This window comes from Molossus molossus, unplaced genomic scaffold (genome assembly GCF_014108415.1).
Source record: "Molossus molossus isolate mMolMol1 unplaced genomic scaffold, mMolMol1.p scaffold_m16_p_3, whole genome shotgun sequence".
Classification (NCBI taxonomy): domain Eukaryota; kingdom Metazoa; phylum Chordata; class Mammalia; order Chiroptera; family Molossidae; genus Molossus; species Molossus molossus.
Window position 1 is genome coordinate 26,413,238 of NW_023425366.1, and position 16,052 is coordinate 26,429,289.

The 16,052-nt window shown below is 43.7% G+C and overlaps 1 protein-coding gene across 2 annotated transcripts in view; it reads left to right on the forward strand.

Moving 5' to 3' along the window:
• RETREG1 (reticulophagy regulator 1) overlaps positions 1-16,052 on the forward strand; it is a 116,068-nt gene that overhangs the window by 67,382 nt on the left and 32,634 nt on the right. The window contains exon 1 of one of the 2 annotated variants that reach the window (XM_036280227.1): positions 10,023-10,328. The exons of the other annotated variant lie outside the window; for it this stretch is intronic. Coding sequence (XP_036136120.1) covers positions 10,294-10,328 — 35 coding nt within the window. The 5' untranslated portion in view covers positions 10,023-10,293. Of the gene's footprint in view, positions 1-10,022; positions 10,329-16,052 lie in introns of those variants that run through there. 2 annotated transcript variants of the gene reach the window in all.

Here is a 16,052-nt window from a genome sequence, read left to right on the forward strand (position 1 = left end):
ATCAGGAAGAGTCTTAAATAGGTCATTACCCCCCTCCCCTCGTTTTCAATACAACTTCTGGTTTTATTGTCTTATTAAAAAATAAAGTCAAGTTTGAGACAAGAACTTCGCATTGGTTCTAAATCAGCAGGCTGAGGGCAGCGTCTGGCAGTGGGGCTGCCGGAGGACCTGCAGCAAAATGTGTGTGGCATTGCCATGCTGGATGCTAAAAGTGGGTACAGGTAAAGATGCCAAGTCTCGTTTCCATTTTTAAACTGTGGACTTCCTCTAATACTCAAAATAGGAAAGAAACATGAAAGGCAAGGATGAATAGCACACGTGGAAAGGAAATTTGAACTTGGTTTCAATCCTGGAAATTTCATCAGAGTAAGGGAAAAAAATTGGCAGGTTGCCATGGCTTTTGGAAGGAGACTCTGGGGTAGCTCACATGTGCACACAGCTGCCCTCCGGACACGACTCAGCCTCTGGTGCCCCGCAAGGAGCACAGGCAGCGCCCTGCCTCGCATACGTCCTTGGAGATGGATGCATGTGTGCAGGCACAGGCTTTTGTTCCTCTGTGCTGGGCCACCTGTATTCTGGGTTCAGACTTGGTGTCGCCGTTAGCTGGTGCTGATGGAGGGTGGGAAGGACGTGAGACAGACAGTCTTAGAGGGCCTGGCGCACTGTGGTCAACCCCGAGCTCAACCGGAGTGTGTTTACTGGCCAGGGGTGGGCAAGCCTAGTGGAGCAGCGCCACAGGGCAGAGAGGTGGCCTCCCCTGGTCTCTTAAGGGGTTAGAGGAGAAGTCGTTGGTGAGCGCAGGGTGGGCAGAAATAAGCTTGTGGCTGCAATGATTTGAGCAACAAAACCAATAACATAGCACTGGATTATAACCCAAATTCTGAGTTCTTATGAGTCCACCTAAGTCCTTACTGATGAAAACTTTGACTAAATAAGTAAATGAGGGTGAGAAGAGAGACCAGTTTTCTTATAGAAGAATTCTGAACAATATATGTGGCTTCTCATTCAGGAGGTGGAGCTGTGTCCCCATGCGCCACCTCCCCACCCCCTTGATGTGGTTGGACTTAGACTTGCTTTCAAAGAGTAGAGTATGGGAAGGAAAAAATAATGACTTTGCAGTGGAGGAACCTGGCAAATACTACTTTATCCAAATGACCAACTTAACATCACCAGGGAAAAGTCATGTGGCCATCATGAATCCCCGGATGTGATATGATAAGATGAGAAGGACCCTTCAGTTCTGAGGTCTTCTTCCCCCAGACCTACAACCTCAGTCTACTCGTGAGAAAACAACACATTCAAACTGAGGGACATTCTGAAGAATACCTGATATCTACAAAATACTCCCCAAAACTGTCCAGGTCATGAAACCAAGGAAAGACAGTACCTCTCATACCACAGTGGACTAAGGAGATACAGTGACAGATGGCAGTGTGGTGCCCTGTGTGGCATCCTAGAAGAGAAAAAGAACATTAGTGAAAAAAAACAAAAGACCAGAGCTTAGTTCATACTAATGTACCAATGTTGGTTTTTAGTTTTCACAAACGTACTGTGTGGTAATGTGAGATGCTAATCCTGGGGAGACACAGGAGTTCCCTGTACTACCTCTGCAATTGTTCTATAAATCTTAAATTATACCCCAAAAAAGTTAATTAAAATAAAGCAAGTTTGTTATGCTTATTGGAGAGAGGTACTGATGCCAGAGGAAACCACTCATGAAGAATTATTGTAGAGGCAGGAAACTGGGCATTGACCCCACCAGAGTCTCACTGGGCCCAGATTCTCTTCAAAGGCTCTTCAAGGTTTATGTTTTGAATTTATTTCATTCTATTTTTAAAGCTATTACTTCTTCCTATTCATTGGAGGGGCTTTACCCAACTCTGATAGGAGTTAAATCACTTATGAGACGCTTTCAAGTTGTAGCATTTGGAACCCTCGCTTGGGTGGCCTGAAGGACATTTTTGAGAGGCCAGATTTATTCTCAGACACACAGGCAGACAGTGGTGGAGGCAATAAGGAGACCAGGCCCATTAGGCTATGGGAGGGACCTGCCCTTCTGTAAGAAGCAGCTTTGAGGTCCCTTAAGTGAAGGCCCTCTTCTTTCTCACTTACCAGGGTCAGCAGATGCCCAGCTTTTCTTGTAGAAAATGTTTCTAAAGGGGCTGCTTTTTCTTCAGAAATGCCCAGAGGCTGTAGGATATTGGCCCAGGGAGCACATTTCCTCCAACACCATTGCCTGGAGGAGAGGTCCTTTCAGTGTTGGATGAGATTTCTCATCTCCAACAAGGCTGGGTCTGCAGGCCACAGAGGTAGGTGTCCCATGGTGCAGAAGAAAGGTATAGAAGGAGGCTTTCTGGCCACTCAACCCATAGAACTAATATGGAAATAATGATTAACTATTGTAGGCCTGTTTGGGTGGAAAGTCTCTGTATCAGTTTGGCTTCTTCATAAAATATACTGGGTAAAAGTATAGCCAAGAAGCATCTTATCAGGTGCTATTTAGCAATGAAAAGTAATTTTTAACACTGACCTAAGCAACTTATGATTAGGAAGATCAACATAGGACAAAAGTATTGCATAACTCGTAGTTTAACTGAAGCTTGTCATTGCTCTTTTTCTTGCGTTGTCTTTTCAAGTACAAGAGATAGGATTTGTTTTGAGCTGCGTGCTACTCTTGTTCAGTCACTCTGGGCTTTACCGTCCACAAACCTCTGTTTCTAGGATTTGTGGTCTTAGAAATTTTCCATTTCCTTATATTAGCTAAAAGCAGTGAAGTCTGCCAGGCCCTTTTTCTCCCCTGGCTATTTGTTCTAAATTTCTTGGAACCAAAGATTCTGTGTCAAGGACCTTTGCTCTGAAGTACACACAGAGCCTTAGAAGAGAACTTTACATAAGCAAGTGAGATTATTCAGCAACAGCCATGATCTGTGGAGGAAAGCTTGAACCAATGGTAATATTAGGCTCTTAGGGAATTTGATTTCTATCTGTGTCTATACTAAGGCTAGGGTTTTATAGAAGATTTTTGGGGGGAGAGGTGGGGGTTTGGGGAAGGATGAGAGGAAGAAGAGATAAAGAAATTGGCTTTTCCAGCCCGTGTGGCTCAGTGGTTGAGCATCTACCCATGCATCAAGAGGTCACCGGTTTGATTCCTGGCCAGGACACATGCCCAGATTATGGGCCCAACCCCCAGTGGGGGGCATGCGGGAGGCAGCCAATCGATGTTCTCTCTCATCAATGTTTCTATCTCTCTTTCCCTCTCCCTTCCTCTCTCTCTAAAATCAATAAAGGAAAAAAAAAAAGAAAAGAAATTGGCTTGATGCAGAAGCATATCAACTATGTTTTAAGGAGAGAAGGAATGAGGAACAAAACCAGTCACAGGTGACTACAAGGTCTCAGAGAGAGAGGTAACAAACAAGAGTTTGTAGGGACTGTATTTAGCACCATGAAATGGGTCTCAGTAAACACAGGATGTGATAAAAAACAAGCCAGTGACATAGGGTGATGTGACACATGAGGTCCGGCCCCTGCTTTATTTCATGTAGTTCTTCCTTAAGCGGTCACTAAATGGCCTCTTTTTCCTCTCTGTGTGTCCCGAGGCTACTCCTGTACTCCAGCTTCACTGTCACTTCCTGCTCTTCTCCATCTGCCTTCGCCCACCCTTCCTGCTGCGAACTGCTGGATGAGTGGGCAGACGGGTCATTTGTGGTGTTTACACTTTGCTTCATGGATTCACGTGATCATGAACTCCAAATATCACAGTTGAAAAATTCACAACCTAAAATGAGCTTTTATTAAAAAACATATTTGACCAGGAAGTTAGGACATCAAATAGAACGCCCTAGAGATCAGCATGACATAGGGCACAACTCCTGGAGGCGACTGAGTCTTTCACGGTGCTCCCCGACCGCCTCTCGACCACCCAGCTTCTCTCCATGCCTTGACCCGCCTCACCTTCCGGCCATTCTTCAACTCTTCTCCCACACTTCTGTCCTCCACTCCTGGACCTCTCACCTCCACCAGCCTGCCCAGCTTCTGCAGGATCCCTGGGGCTGCACTCTGTTCTGTCTAAACCACACTTTCCAAACAGCTTCACCTCAACATATCTCTTTGGGAAGTGGGGAGCAGGTGTAGCGGACTGGACTGGAGAGGTGTGGGAGGCACTCACTGGCCATTCTACGCAGTCTACGGCAAAGGTCCGGTTCTACTTGGCGGTCCCCACCAAGACCATAACACATTATTTGACAGTGAAGACAGATTGTCTAGGACATACGAACAAAATAGAAGTTCTGACAAATAATAGAAAGAAAATGGTGATATACTGGGTTACCCCTACAATTTATGACCCAAACAGTACACTGATGAGAGTGAAAGGGATCTGTTATCAATTACACCAGGAGAGGAGGTACAACTGGGGAGTGGCCCAGGCTGGGAAATAAGGTGACTATAGTGATACCTAAAAAGCAAGAAGAAAGTTGACCAGGAAGCTGAGGGGCAGGGGGGACTTTAGAGGCTGCGTGTGTGGTTGGTTTTAGAGTAACAGCTATTTTGGGATGAAAAGAAGTTTAAAGAAAACACTCCATGTGCAGAACTTTTCAGAGTCCAACTTGAAACGAGCAGCTTTTGAGGCCACTCCATAAATTTGCTGGAGTAACATGCTCAGCTGAGGAACATGCTGCCTCCCAAACCCACCAGGAGCATCCCTTTATCTTGGTGGCAGAAATTATCCTTTACCTTGAAACAATGCCTGTCCCGCTCAGTACCATTGGACCCATAAAGATTTTAATCATTTTGGGAGAAAAAAAGTAAGACGATAAAATGAGTAACTGAGTTGAGCCTGTTCTAATTGTATGAGAGAAACTGCAAAAAGGTCCCCACTTTCTCTTCTTCGCTGTCCAGGTGACCTGGGTCACAGTTTTCCAACTGTACTGTGAGCCACTCTGGGTTTCCAAGGACCCAGTTCAGGGGCTGCCTTTGTGGGGGAGCGAGGCCATGTCTCAGTGCTCTGCCCCCATTTAAAACCGAGTAACTCTTTTCTTTTTAAATCCTCACCGGGAGATATTTTTATATTTATCTTCAGATAGTGGGAGGGAGAGAGAGGAAGAGAGAGAGAGAGAGAGAGAGAACACATCGCCTGGTTGTCTCCCGCACAACCCCCACCAGGGCCAGGGACGAACTACAACCTACATACATGCCCTCGACTGGAATCAAGACCTAGAGACTCTTTGGTCCGAGGGCCAACACTCTAACCGCTGATCCAAACCGGCCAGGGTCCAAGTAACTCTTTTTGATTGTTGGCATAACATAGCATTTGGGGAGGGGGGAGCTTTGCTTGCTTTGAAAGCCACCCATGTAAGATGAGTCTCAGTAGGATTCCGTCAACTAGAAAGAAGAGGGAGGGCCCATCTTTCAATATTGTGGCTCGCCGTGATGACCTGACATTACCAAATGCACCATTCACACCATGTTCATATACAGTCATTTGATCCTTTATTATTATTATTTTTAATCTAAGGGGAAAAAACGATGGCTTTTTCCACTTTATTCCAGAAATATACTGGTTTAATGCTGGTTCCATACCCTTATTCTACTTGTGCAAAGTGGATAATATATAGTCCAAATTTTCATGGGAAACAAATTCATATTGCAACATTGGAAGTCATTGGTGGGATGTCAAAGTCGGGAGAGGAATTCTTGGTGTCAGTGGGTTGGAGGGCTCGCTCTGGTTTCCTTTCTCTCATTCTTTCTGCCAACATGTGTCTTCTAGGAGTCAGCTCGCCACAGGCAGGACTTTGCTGGTCTGGCCTGCGTAAAAATTCATGAAGCCTGGTGCTCCTGAAGGCCTTGTGTTTGTTTGTTTTTCCTGTAGTGACAGGAAGCCACAGAAAAAAGTTTTCCCTTCCATTTAAAAGTAAGCTTCTACCTTTTTTGTATTTTAAGAACAATTTTTTTTCTTATCATAAGAGCAGTTTGTATTTGTTGCTGAAAAAACAGAAAATACAGAGAGGCAGAAAGAATAACATGGAAAATATTAATTATTTCCTTAAGCCAAAGAAGAAAACCACAATTAACACCTCAGCCTGAGTCCTTTGTAATGCTCATCCTTTCTCCTCTTTTCCTTCTCTCCCTCTCTCCTCCCTTCCCTTCCCCCCTCCCTCTCCTCTCCCCCGCATCCTCCTAGTTTCCCTTTCTTCATATATATCTTTCCAGATATTTTCATCAACATATAAATGTACATTTATATGACCACAGACTATTGGTTAGGACCTTTGGCTGTGAAGGATAGAAGACAGAGGTAACTAGAAGCTGTGTGGTCACTGGTGAGATTTCTGGAAGAAATATTTGTGGAAATGTTTGTGGGCTGAGGGGAAAGAGCCAATAGAATTGCAGAGGGTCATGAACTGGCCAGAAGAAGGTGGGATCACTGGTGGTACAAATTGCAGGAGAGAGGAGGAGAGGGCCCTGAAGAAGTTCCTTGTGGCATCTTCTCCTTGTCTTCAGAGGCTGGAGAGAAGGTAGGATGGGAGCAAACAAAGGCGATGCTGAGGGAGTTCATGTTCAAAGGCCTCTTCTCAGGTTGTCCTGCTGGTTGCCTTTTGTCGTCTCTGCCCTTTCCCCGTCCGATGAAAACTAATTCAGGAAATTTTTTTGAAACATTTGGCAAGATTGTGTTCATTAGTTCTCATAGTAACTGTTTTATGTCTAATTGAGACCAGTTTTGGCAAAGAAGTAGAAAACGGAAGCTCTGGAGCTGTACAGGCCAATAGGAACAGAATACAAGCTACACAGATCATTTAAAATTTCTAGTAGCCAAGTTAAAGAAAAGTGAAAAACAAGTGAAATTAATTTTAATATATTTTACTTAGCCTGTATACCCCAACATTATCATTTCAACACATAGTCAATATAAAAATTACTGAGATATTTTACACACTTTTTTTTTCCCTATGTCATCTTAAAAATCTGGCAGCCACAATTTACCTGCTCAGTAGCCACACACAGCCAGTGGCTGCCAGGTTGGCCAGAGTAGCTCCAGAGGGTCCCTCACTGTGTAGCACTGAATGCTAGTGTAATCAAAATGTGTCTGTTCTTGGGAGATGACAGGCTCTCTTGTTGGCCAAACTCTATTCAGGCTCCTCTGAGCTCTTTTTCAACTAGGCCTTGTCCTTGGGTATGTCCTCAAGAACCCATGAGCAAGAATGCTGTCAGTGGGATTTTGAAAGAGTGTGGATATAAGAAACTTAAACTATAGAAGTCTGGCCCCGCGAGCTCTTGCCAGGATGCGTGGGCTCTGCTGTGTCTTTGGCTGGAGGAGTGGAAGCAGCGCTCAGTCCTGGAGTAACTCCTGGCTCTGTCACCAGCAGGCACTCTGCCGGGCCCCAGTTTCAGGGTCTGTGGCTCTCAGGGTCTCCCCCGTCTATATTCTTCAGGATGCCCAGTCGATTTTAGGCCAGCAATGACGAGGGAGTCCTTGGCACCCCAACCCCCACAGAGCTGAAGGCGTCATTGATTCGAGGAAGCCACACAGTCAGTCTGTCTGTGCTAACCATGTTTTCCCTTCTTGTCCTTTGATTTCAGTAATTAACAAAAATATACCTAAAGGGGAATTCATGGTTGAAGCAAGCAGTTTATTTTACTTCTTTTAAATTAAATTTGTTGGGGTAACACTGGTTGATACATAATCTTTATATTGCATTGTGTGCCCACCACCCAAAGTCAAACCACCTTCCGTCACCAAATGTTTGGCCCCTTCATTCTTACTCCCCTCTCCCTTCCTCTGGTAACCACCATACTCTTGTCTGTCGACGAGTTTTTGTTGGTTTGTTTTTCTTGTTTGAAGCAAGTAATTTCAAAATGCACGAAGGAGTGCTTACAGGAAGAATTTTATAAATATTTCAAGGTAGTAATGGGCATTTCATCTGTTACAGCACTCACCAGCTAGTTGCCCCTTAAAATTGCGAGGCAGATTTCAGGGATATGTTCAGTCTGTAGTAACCAGCAGCCACGTTCAGCAACAGCCTCACTCAGATATTCAAGAAGCAGTAAAATAGAAGCTTAGGTAAACAAAAGGTAAAATTAGCGGGAAAGAATGGTCAGAACTGAGAGTTCGATCAGAGAATTAGCATTTTTGTGTTGATAGGATTAAATAAAGTGCTGCAGTGTTCTCCTGATACTATTGTCAGTGCTTCAACTTTTCAGTTCTTTAAACCTGAAGTTTCGCCCTGGCCGGTTTGGCTCAGCGGTTAGAGTGTCAGCCAGGGGTCCAGAGAAATCCGGGTTCGGTTCCTGCTAAGGGCATGTACCTCAGTTGCAGTTTGTCCCCAGCCCTGGATGGGTCCTGCGGGTGGCAGCCACTCGATGTGTCTCTTTCACGTCGATGTTTCTCTCTCTCTCTCCTCCTCTCTCTCCCTCCCACTCTATCTGAACAAAAAATGGAAAAATTTCCTCGGATGAGGATAAAAAATAATAATATTTCATAAACCTGAGGTTTCTAACAATGCAGCATGTTCCTGTGCTGAGGGGCCATGGCACAACCGGATCTTCAGAACTCTGCTTATGACTGTTTCCTTTCAAGGTCAATGGTATTTGAGTTGTGTTTGAGTACCTGTACCAACCTGACCTTAAACTTTGAGGTCAAAATTGTAGATTTGGTATGAAATACTAAATATATGTCTTAAATATGTGTATGACAAAATAGCTAACACCAGCAAAGGAAAGCAGATTATGTTGTTTTGATTTTTCAGTTCTTTAATGCTCTAGAAGTCACTTTGACACATAAATAAATGTAAAATGTATATTAGCTATAGATATATTGCTAGGATTAGCTGTAGCATGACAATGGGGTACAGGCATTTTATAAAGAAATGTATATTGTTTCTCAATAATTAGATCTCGCTTACTGCCTTACTTAATGTTACCAATCAGGAAAATAAAATGGTTTCAAGTTTAATGCAAAAATGGTTTAGGATATAGTCATAAAGGAATCTCAGTAATATTTCTCTAGGCTTTTTTTGTTTTCTTTAAATGAGGAAAGAACTATACTTTCTATATTTAAATTGAAATATTTTTAAATTGACGTAACATTATATTAGTTACAACATAATGTACAATATTAGTATACAACATAATGATTCAATATTTGCATATATTATGAGATGATCACCACAATAAGGCTTGTTAACATCTGTCACCACACTGTATCAGTTTTTTCTTGTGATGAGAACTTTTAAGATCTACTCTCAGCAACTTTCAAATATACAATACTGTTGTCACCATGATGTACATTATATCTTCATGACTTATTTATTTTATAAATGGAAATGTGTACCCACTTCAGTACAAACTTTTGTCCTCGCCTTTTGGTAAAGGTAGGATTGAAGTGATGTTTGTCTTGCTCTTAGAAGTTGCAGCCAGTGAGGATGCCTAGTGAGTGATGATTCCTACGTCGTGATGAGCCAAGCTATGTGCCAATGTCATGCTGCTCCCTGATGACAGAGGAAGTCCCGTGGGAGGAACCATGTTGCCCAAAGGAACACAGGGGCTCATAAATTAGTGCATACTTACTCTTAGTTGAGAAATCTAAGTGACCCAAGGAAAGATTTTCATGCAAAACAGTGTCCTTCAAAACACAATTGTTTATTAGCATTTTTTTAATTTTTTTTTTTTGAGTGAGAGCTCTTTTGCTGAGTGGCTCAGTGTTCTCAGAACAAACAAACCTCTCAGCTCTGGCATGGACAGCCCTTTTCGCTCTCTGCCCTCCAGCTCCCTCCTGGGAGTTGCAGATCTGATAGCCAGGACTGAAGTTCCAAGCTCCCGGTGGCCATGCTGCCCTTCGGTGGGGTGCCTGGTCATACCAGGAAAAAAGAAAAACAAAAAGGAAAAAGAAAGGGTAGGCAGGCCTAGGTGAAGTCATCCCAATAAAGGTTAATAGCTGGGTGTTGACACCTTCTCACACGACTGGGCAGAAAATGCTGGGCAGAAAATGCGGGGCAGCTGGGCCGTGCTTGCTCCCAGCCGCCTGTCACGGTACTGGGAGTAAGAGGTGACCTATTTATTTTTAGAAGGGGACAGTCATAATAACTTGGCTCTTAGCTTCATTCAAGGCAGGCAGGCGCTTTGGAAGTTTGTAAACACCTACTTTCTGAGTAAGGGAGGAGTGCTTTTTTTCCAAAAAGGAAAGAACTTGACTACTGGGGTTTTTCCTCCTGATAGTCATTGTTAGAGTGGAGAAGAAACCATCGTGGCACGGACGTGCTACAGCCTTCTACACTGTCTTAGTGTTTGTAAAGGGCAGACATGCCTGAAGGTGAGGACTTGGGACCAGACAAAAGGTAATTACAATATATATTTACTTCTTCTGGAGTCTGTTTCATCTGCTAGGAATCTTTCATTTGCTAGTTACCTTTTAAAAAATATTATGACTAGTATAAATGAAAATTAAAAAAAATTAGAATGTAATCTCTTAATTCCAGGAAACTGAGTTTTCTTTAGCATGAAGAGAGAGACATAAAATTAACTTAATATACCCTTAGAAACATGCAAATAAGTGTTTTTCTTACATGAGGAAGTAAGTGATGGTGTGAAATTTTAAAAAGTATTTCTCTTATACCATGTAAAGTCTACTTGAATTTTTTGATGTTTCATTTTTAACTTTAGATGATAGTTGTTGGAAGTCTCAGCTGGGGAACATTGAGTAAACTATTTGCATTTTAAAGACTTGTTGAATATTTCTAAAGGTTAAATATTAGACCAGTATACCAATTTTGATATCACCGTACTTTTCTTTTTAGCCACAATTCTTATCTTTGAAAATGTGGTCAATTAAAGCCCATATGCAGAGTATTAATTGTATCAATGTTTTTCTTAATATCTAGCTCTAAGATGAGGGGATTGAGATGGGGAAGAAAACAGGCAATTATTCCTACTAATATGAGCATCACTTGTGCCCATATTGAAGGTTCATTTCTAGCCCCATTGCTATATTAACAAAATGTGTATGAATCCATTTCATTGGAATTTTAATTGGGTTATGGAAATTCGGGTATGAAGTAGAAAGAAAACAAAACAAAAACAAACTCATAGATACAGAGAACAAACCAATGGTGGCCAGAAGGGAGGGGGTTGGGGTGAAAAAGGTGAAGGAATTAAGAAATACAAATTGGCAGTTACAAAATAGTCACAGGATGTAAAGTATAGCATAGGGAATATAGTCCGTAGTATTGTGGTGACTATGTATGGTACCAGGAGTCAGGTGGGTGCTGGACTTGTCAGGATGATCACTTCATAAGTTATATAAATGTCTGATCACTATACTGTATACCTGAAACTAACCTAATATTGAACTGTAATTAAAAAATGAAAAAAATATTTTTTAAGCTGTTTGAAAAGGAAAGGGGGCTACTGACAATTTTATTGTCAAAGAAGGTGGTAACATGTGGTCCTCTAGGAGCAGGGGTGCCAGATATTTCTGTTGGTGTTCTTTTCTTTAAGATAAGCTCTTTCAGCCATAGTTATATGATACAGTATGAGAGTGTGTGTGTGTATGCTGATTATAATGAGTTGCAATTGTGTCTTTAAAAGCTGCCTTTCTTGTTAGTTTTCTAGTTTTTCTTTTTTTCCAGATTTCTTCCCAGTACAACAAATGGGGACATTAAGTTGATATTTAATTGAATAATGAAATAGTTTTCTATATAAAATGAGACATTAAATCAAGTACTTGAAGATGGCATTTATAAAAGTGCCTAGATTTAGGACAGGGACTAACTAGTTTAGAAAACATTTTTAGAGAAATGTAAATGTCAGTCTTGGTTTGGAGATGATGGGGTTGATTTACCTGCCTTGTATGTATCACCCCCACCCCCCACCCCATGTTATTTTAACATTTCTGAAGGCAGGACTCTCTTTTTTTCTTAGCATCTTGGCATTCCCACAAGCTCTCAGCATAGGAGTTTGCACAGAATTGGCATTTTAAATAAATACTTGTTGAAAGGGATGTGTTTATAGACCATTTTAATACTTGCAATGAATATCTAGGGGGCCTGACTGTTTCAGAGACTGAAGAGAGAGAGAAAGATTTGGCAAAAGTGTAATAAGGGTTGTCTAACATCGTCACAATTAAATAGTAGTTAATTGTGGATAATTATAAATATTTTGAACAAATAGCTTGTAATGTAAACTAAACATAAGAATGTTTTCTTTGAATTTGTTTTATTGGTTACAAAGGGCAGACAGACAAGAAGGGGAATATATATCTAATAATAATTATTATTACCAAGGACTGGTCATATATTCGCTGAAAATGGGAAACTCCCTCTCCCTCCTTCGAAGCAATGTCCCCGCTCCCACTGATTTATTAGGATGAGGTAACACCCTGCTCTGGACAGTGTGGTTTCCTTAGGATAAACTGCTTCATATGTTTGTTTTTCCCCCGTCTGTACAGAAAGTGAGAAAGGGCAACCTGGACAAGGTAAATGTTGAGAGCTAAGCTAGAAATAAAAGATTGCACTGGAGAGGGAATTTTACTTTTGCTAGGTTTAAATGCACCGGCCGACTCCCTCGGTGCCCGGTCTAAGGAGAAAGCCCTATTATAGCGGTGGGTCTGCTGACTACACCTGCCGAAGGGCCGGAGTGCGCAGCTGCCATGGCTCACGTGCAGGCTGCTTCAGGTTACCTCCGTCCCATTTTGGAATTTGGTGACCCGGCTTGCTCTGGAACTGACAGTGAGCTAAATCTGAGTGCAGTGTTTTAAACTCGTGGAAACCAAGCTTCCTTCGTGCGCGGGTGTGTGTGCGGCGGGCACCCTGTGCCCAGCGCCGTGCCGCATGGTCAGCGGCTGGAGGCGGCCTTACTGCCCACCGAGGGCACAGCGCTGGGCACACCTGCTGGGACCCTCCTTCTCCGGTGCAGCTTGTTGCCAGTAATAAACACTCTGGGGAACAGCCTCTGGAGACTCCGCCCCAGTTCTCAAGGTCGGGATGAGCAGAGAGGGTGTGAGAGAATGCCATTCTGAAGCAGAATAAGGCAGGCAGACACCCAAGCAGGAAGCAGGGAAGGAGGAGAAAAGGGGGGCAGTGCCTGGGAAGCTGACAGGGTCAGTACGAAGAAAGCGAGACCCTGGCTGGAGGCCCGGCTCCATGTGGTCCCTTTTCCCACCTGATTTGGGGTCCCGCCATCAGGCGGAGGGGCAGGCCCTCCATGTGGTCGGTTCCTGCGTGGACGGGTGTGGACAGGCAAAACATTCCCTGTTCCGGCTGCCAGCTGGGGGGACGGACCCCGGGCTGCCAGGACCAAGCTCCGAATGTGTCTCACAGAAGCACTTCTGCGCCAGGCCGCCGTGCCCACGCATGCGCACTGCTCATCGAGTGCCCCAATTCAGCCGGCTGCTATGCCAGGGGGCAGGCTGAGGGCTTCGGCCCCTGCTCTCCTGGATCATGCAGTCTGATGGGGGAGACATGCTTAACAAGTTAAAAAACAAGGGCTAAACAGCTTTTAAAATGGTAATGTGGGAGAAGAGTTCAGAAGGCCTGTCCGAGGAGGTGCCCTTGGCACTAAGACTTGGAGGAGGCCGGTGTGGGGGTGTAAGGGTGTGCTGCGGTCGGTCGAGAGGACCCGGCATGAGCACAGACCCTGAGCAGGGGATACATTGCCGCCTGTGAGGAACAGAAAGGCAGGAATGGAGACAAGTGAGTTGGAAAAGGTCAGGCCAGGCCCACAGCATCTAATCTAAGAGGCCAGAGCAGGGGTTAGATGCTATTCAAGGTGGTGAGAAGTCATCAGAGGGTTTGAAGGAAGGGGTTGGGGGTGGGGCCACCTAAATACTTCAGAGACATTATGAGGTAATGTGCTTTTATGAGTTGGCCAGAGAACTCAGCACCATTTATATTTATAACTTCTCATGGAAACATGGAATCTGAGGTGTAAAAATACTAAGTTTGGTAGCATAACTAAGTTCATAGCTGGAAATTAGGTGGATGTGACTTCAGAAATCAGTATAAATTATGCATTAAGAAAACCTAAGCACTGAGGCTGATATAGTGGAAGTTCAAGACAGCACTGTTTATTACAGAGTAGTTTGGGGTTACCTACTGGGTTACAGATGACTGGATCCCCTGCATAGTCTTGCAGGCCTTTAATAGGTGCTTCGACTCATGTCAGGGGTTTTATCTTCTGCAGAAAGAGGACAACTTTACTCAGTGAGTCTGACCATTAGGTGACCAGTGGGGTGGGCTCTGAGTGTGTGACAGGTTCCACTGTGGTTGTTTGGACAGGTATCTCCACTCCATAGTAAGGAGGGTGATCTGGTGTCTTGCTGACCATGGGACAGGGAAGGAGCCCTGCTGGGATGCCTCCGGGAAGAGCACGGAGAGCGCCTCTTCTTTAGCTTGTTCGAAGTATCTGCAAATGTTTTACCTGAATCTAACATTTAACCAATAAGTGGAACATCACCAAAAGGACAATGTGCAGTTTTAGCAATTGGTTATTTGACTTGTCATATAACATACTGGAAACTTAAACTTGGATTGAACAAGGCCACTGGACCTCTGAAACTGTAACTCAGTAGTAGTGATTTTGGTTGCTCACAGATCTTGCTGCTGCTCTGGAGTGGTGAGGTTGCCATCCATTTGGGTTCTGGATATACGAAGGGCCATTTTATTTAAGAAAACGAAAGCTCATTGAAAGCACATGCCTAATTAAGATTTGAAAATGGCATTAGCAATTGCATTAGATTTTATTCTTGGAGGGTTTAAAAGAAATTGATGTAAATATAGTTTTTAATCCAGATGTTCTAATAATTCAGGTTGGGCCGATTATAGGCACAATTTCTCATTGTCAATGAAGCCTATCTTTTGAAGATACTCTTTATTTAAAATATGAAATGAGGCTAAGGAAAGGCTTACCTAGAAACCTGACCAGCAGGTCCCTCCTCAAGCTTTATAAGGTGGGTTTCCACGAGCAAGCATACTTCATCTTTGTATGTCTGAAGAAGTTCTTATACTGCCATTGGCTTTGAAATAGGCACAGAGGGTGAAGTCGGTCAAGTTCCCACACCCATGGAGTGAAAGTCTTGCTATTCGAAGGCAGGCAGCGGACTCCCGAGCCTGTGCAGTCAGACACATATTTAGCCACATGGTGGTGATGCGCTGGGTGGGCTTGACGCTCAGAAAAGTCGATATAGTTGGCACACAGGAGAAAGGAGAGTGGCTGGAGATGAGCAGAGAGGTATAGAGGAACCCCTGGTTGGGCCTTCTAGGTATTGGTGTGCTGGTCTCTGTGGGAGGGGAAGCCCTGATCTTAGCTTTTGTTGATTCCTTTTCAAGACACCCACGTGAGGTCACTGAAAGTAGAGCGGGAGGGTGGGGGGATTGCATGGAATTGGTTCTGGAAAGCCTGTGCGGTCAGCTGCAGCTCACAAAGCCACTGTGTGCAGATACAGGACCTAGTGTTTCATTAACATCGCTGCATCTTCTTCCTGGGTGTGTCCCCAAGGCCTATGAGCCACTCAGGAAATGCTTGTTGAAGGAATTAAGGGTTTATTTTTCTTTCGCCCTCCAACACAGTCATGGAAAATGTCTCTCAGGCATAGGAAATGTTTACCACTTTTAAAATCCTCCTTTGATCCAGCTGGGCTAATATTTGAAATTGATTAAGAACTTGGAGAACAATACAGTCTGTCCTTGCTGCAGAGGTTGTTTGTCTGCAATATATTAATCACCAGTTAACAAGCAGTAAGTATGCTTCTAGAACCCTTGTAACTCCCTAAGCTGATTTCTATTTTATAAACACAGGTGACTGACTTTTTGTCATCCCTAAACTGTGACAAAGAGCTCTTTGGTTTCCAGTACCAAAGGAGGGCTGCAGCTGCTATGTGTTGGGCCATGGAAAGGACTGTCTCTGAGCTGTCCCAGGGCTGCCACCAGAAACTGTCCCTACAGAGGAAAAGTCCATTGTGTGGGCTTCCCTTACTCCCCCCAGCCTTTTGTCCCTTCATGGGCAACTCTGTGTCTAGACCCATTCTGTTGTCTTGATTCTCCTCACTGTAAATCTGGGTCCCACAG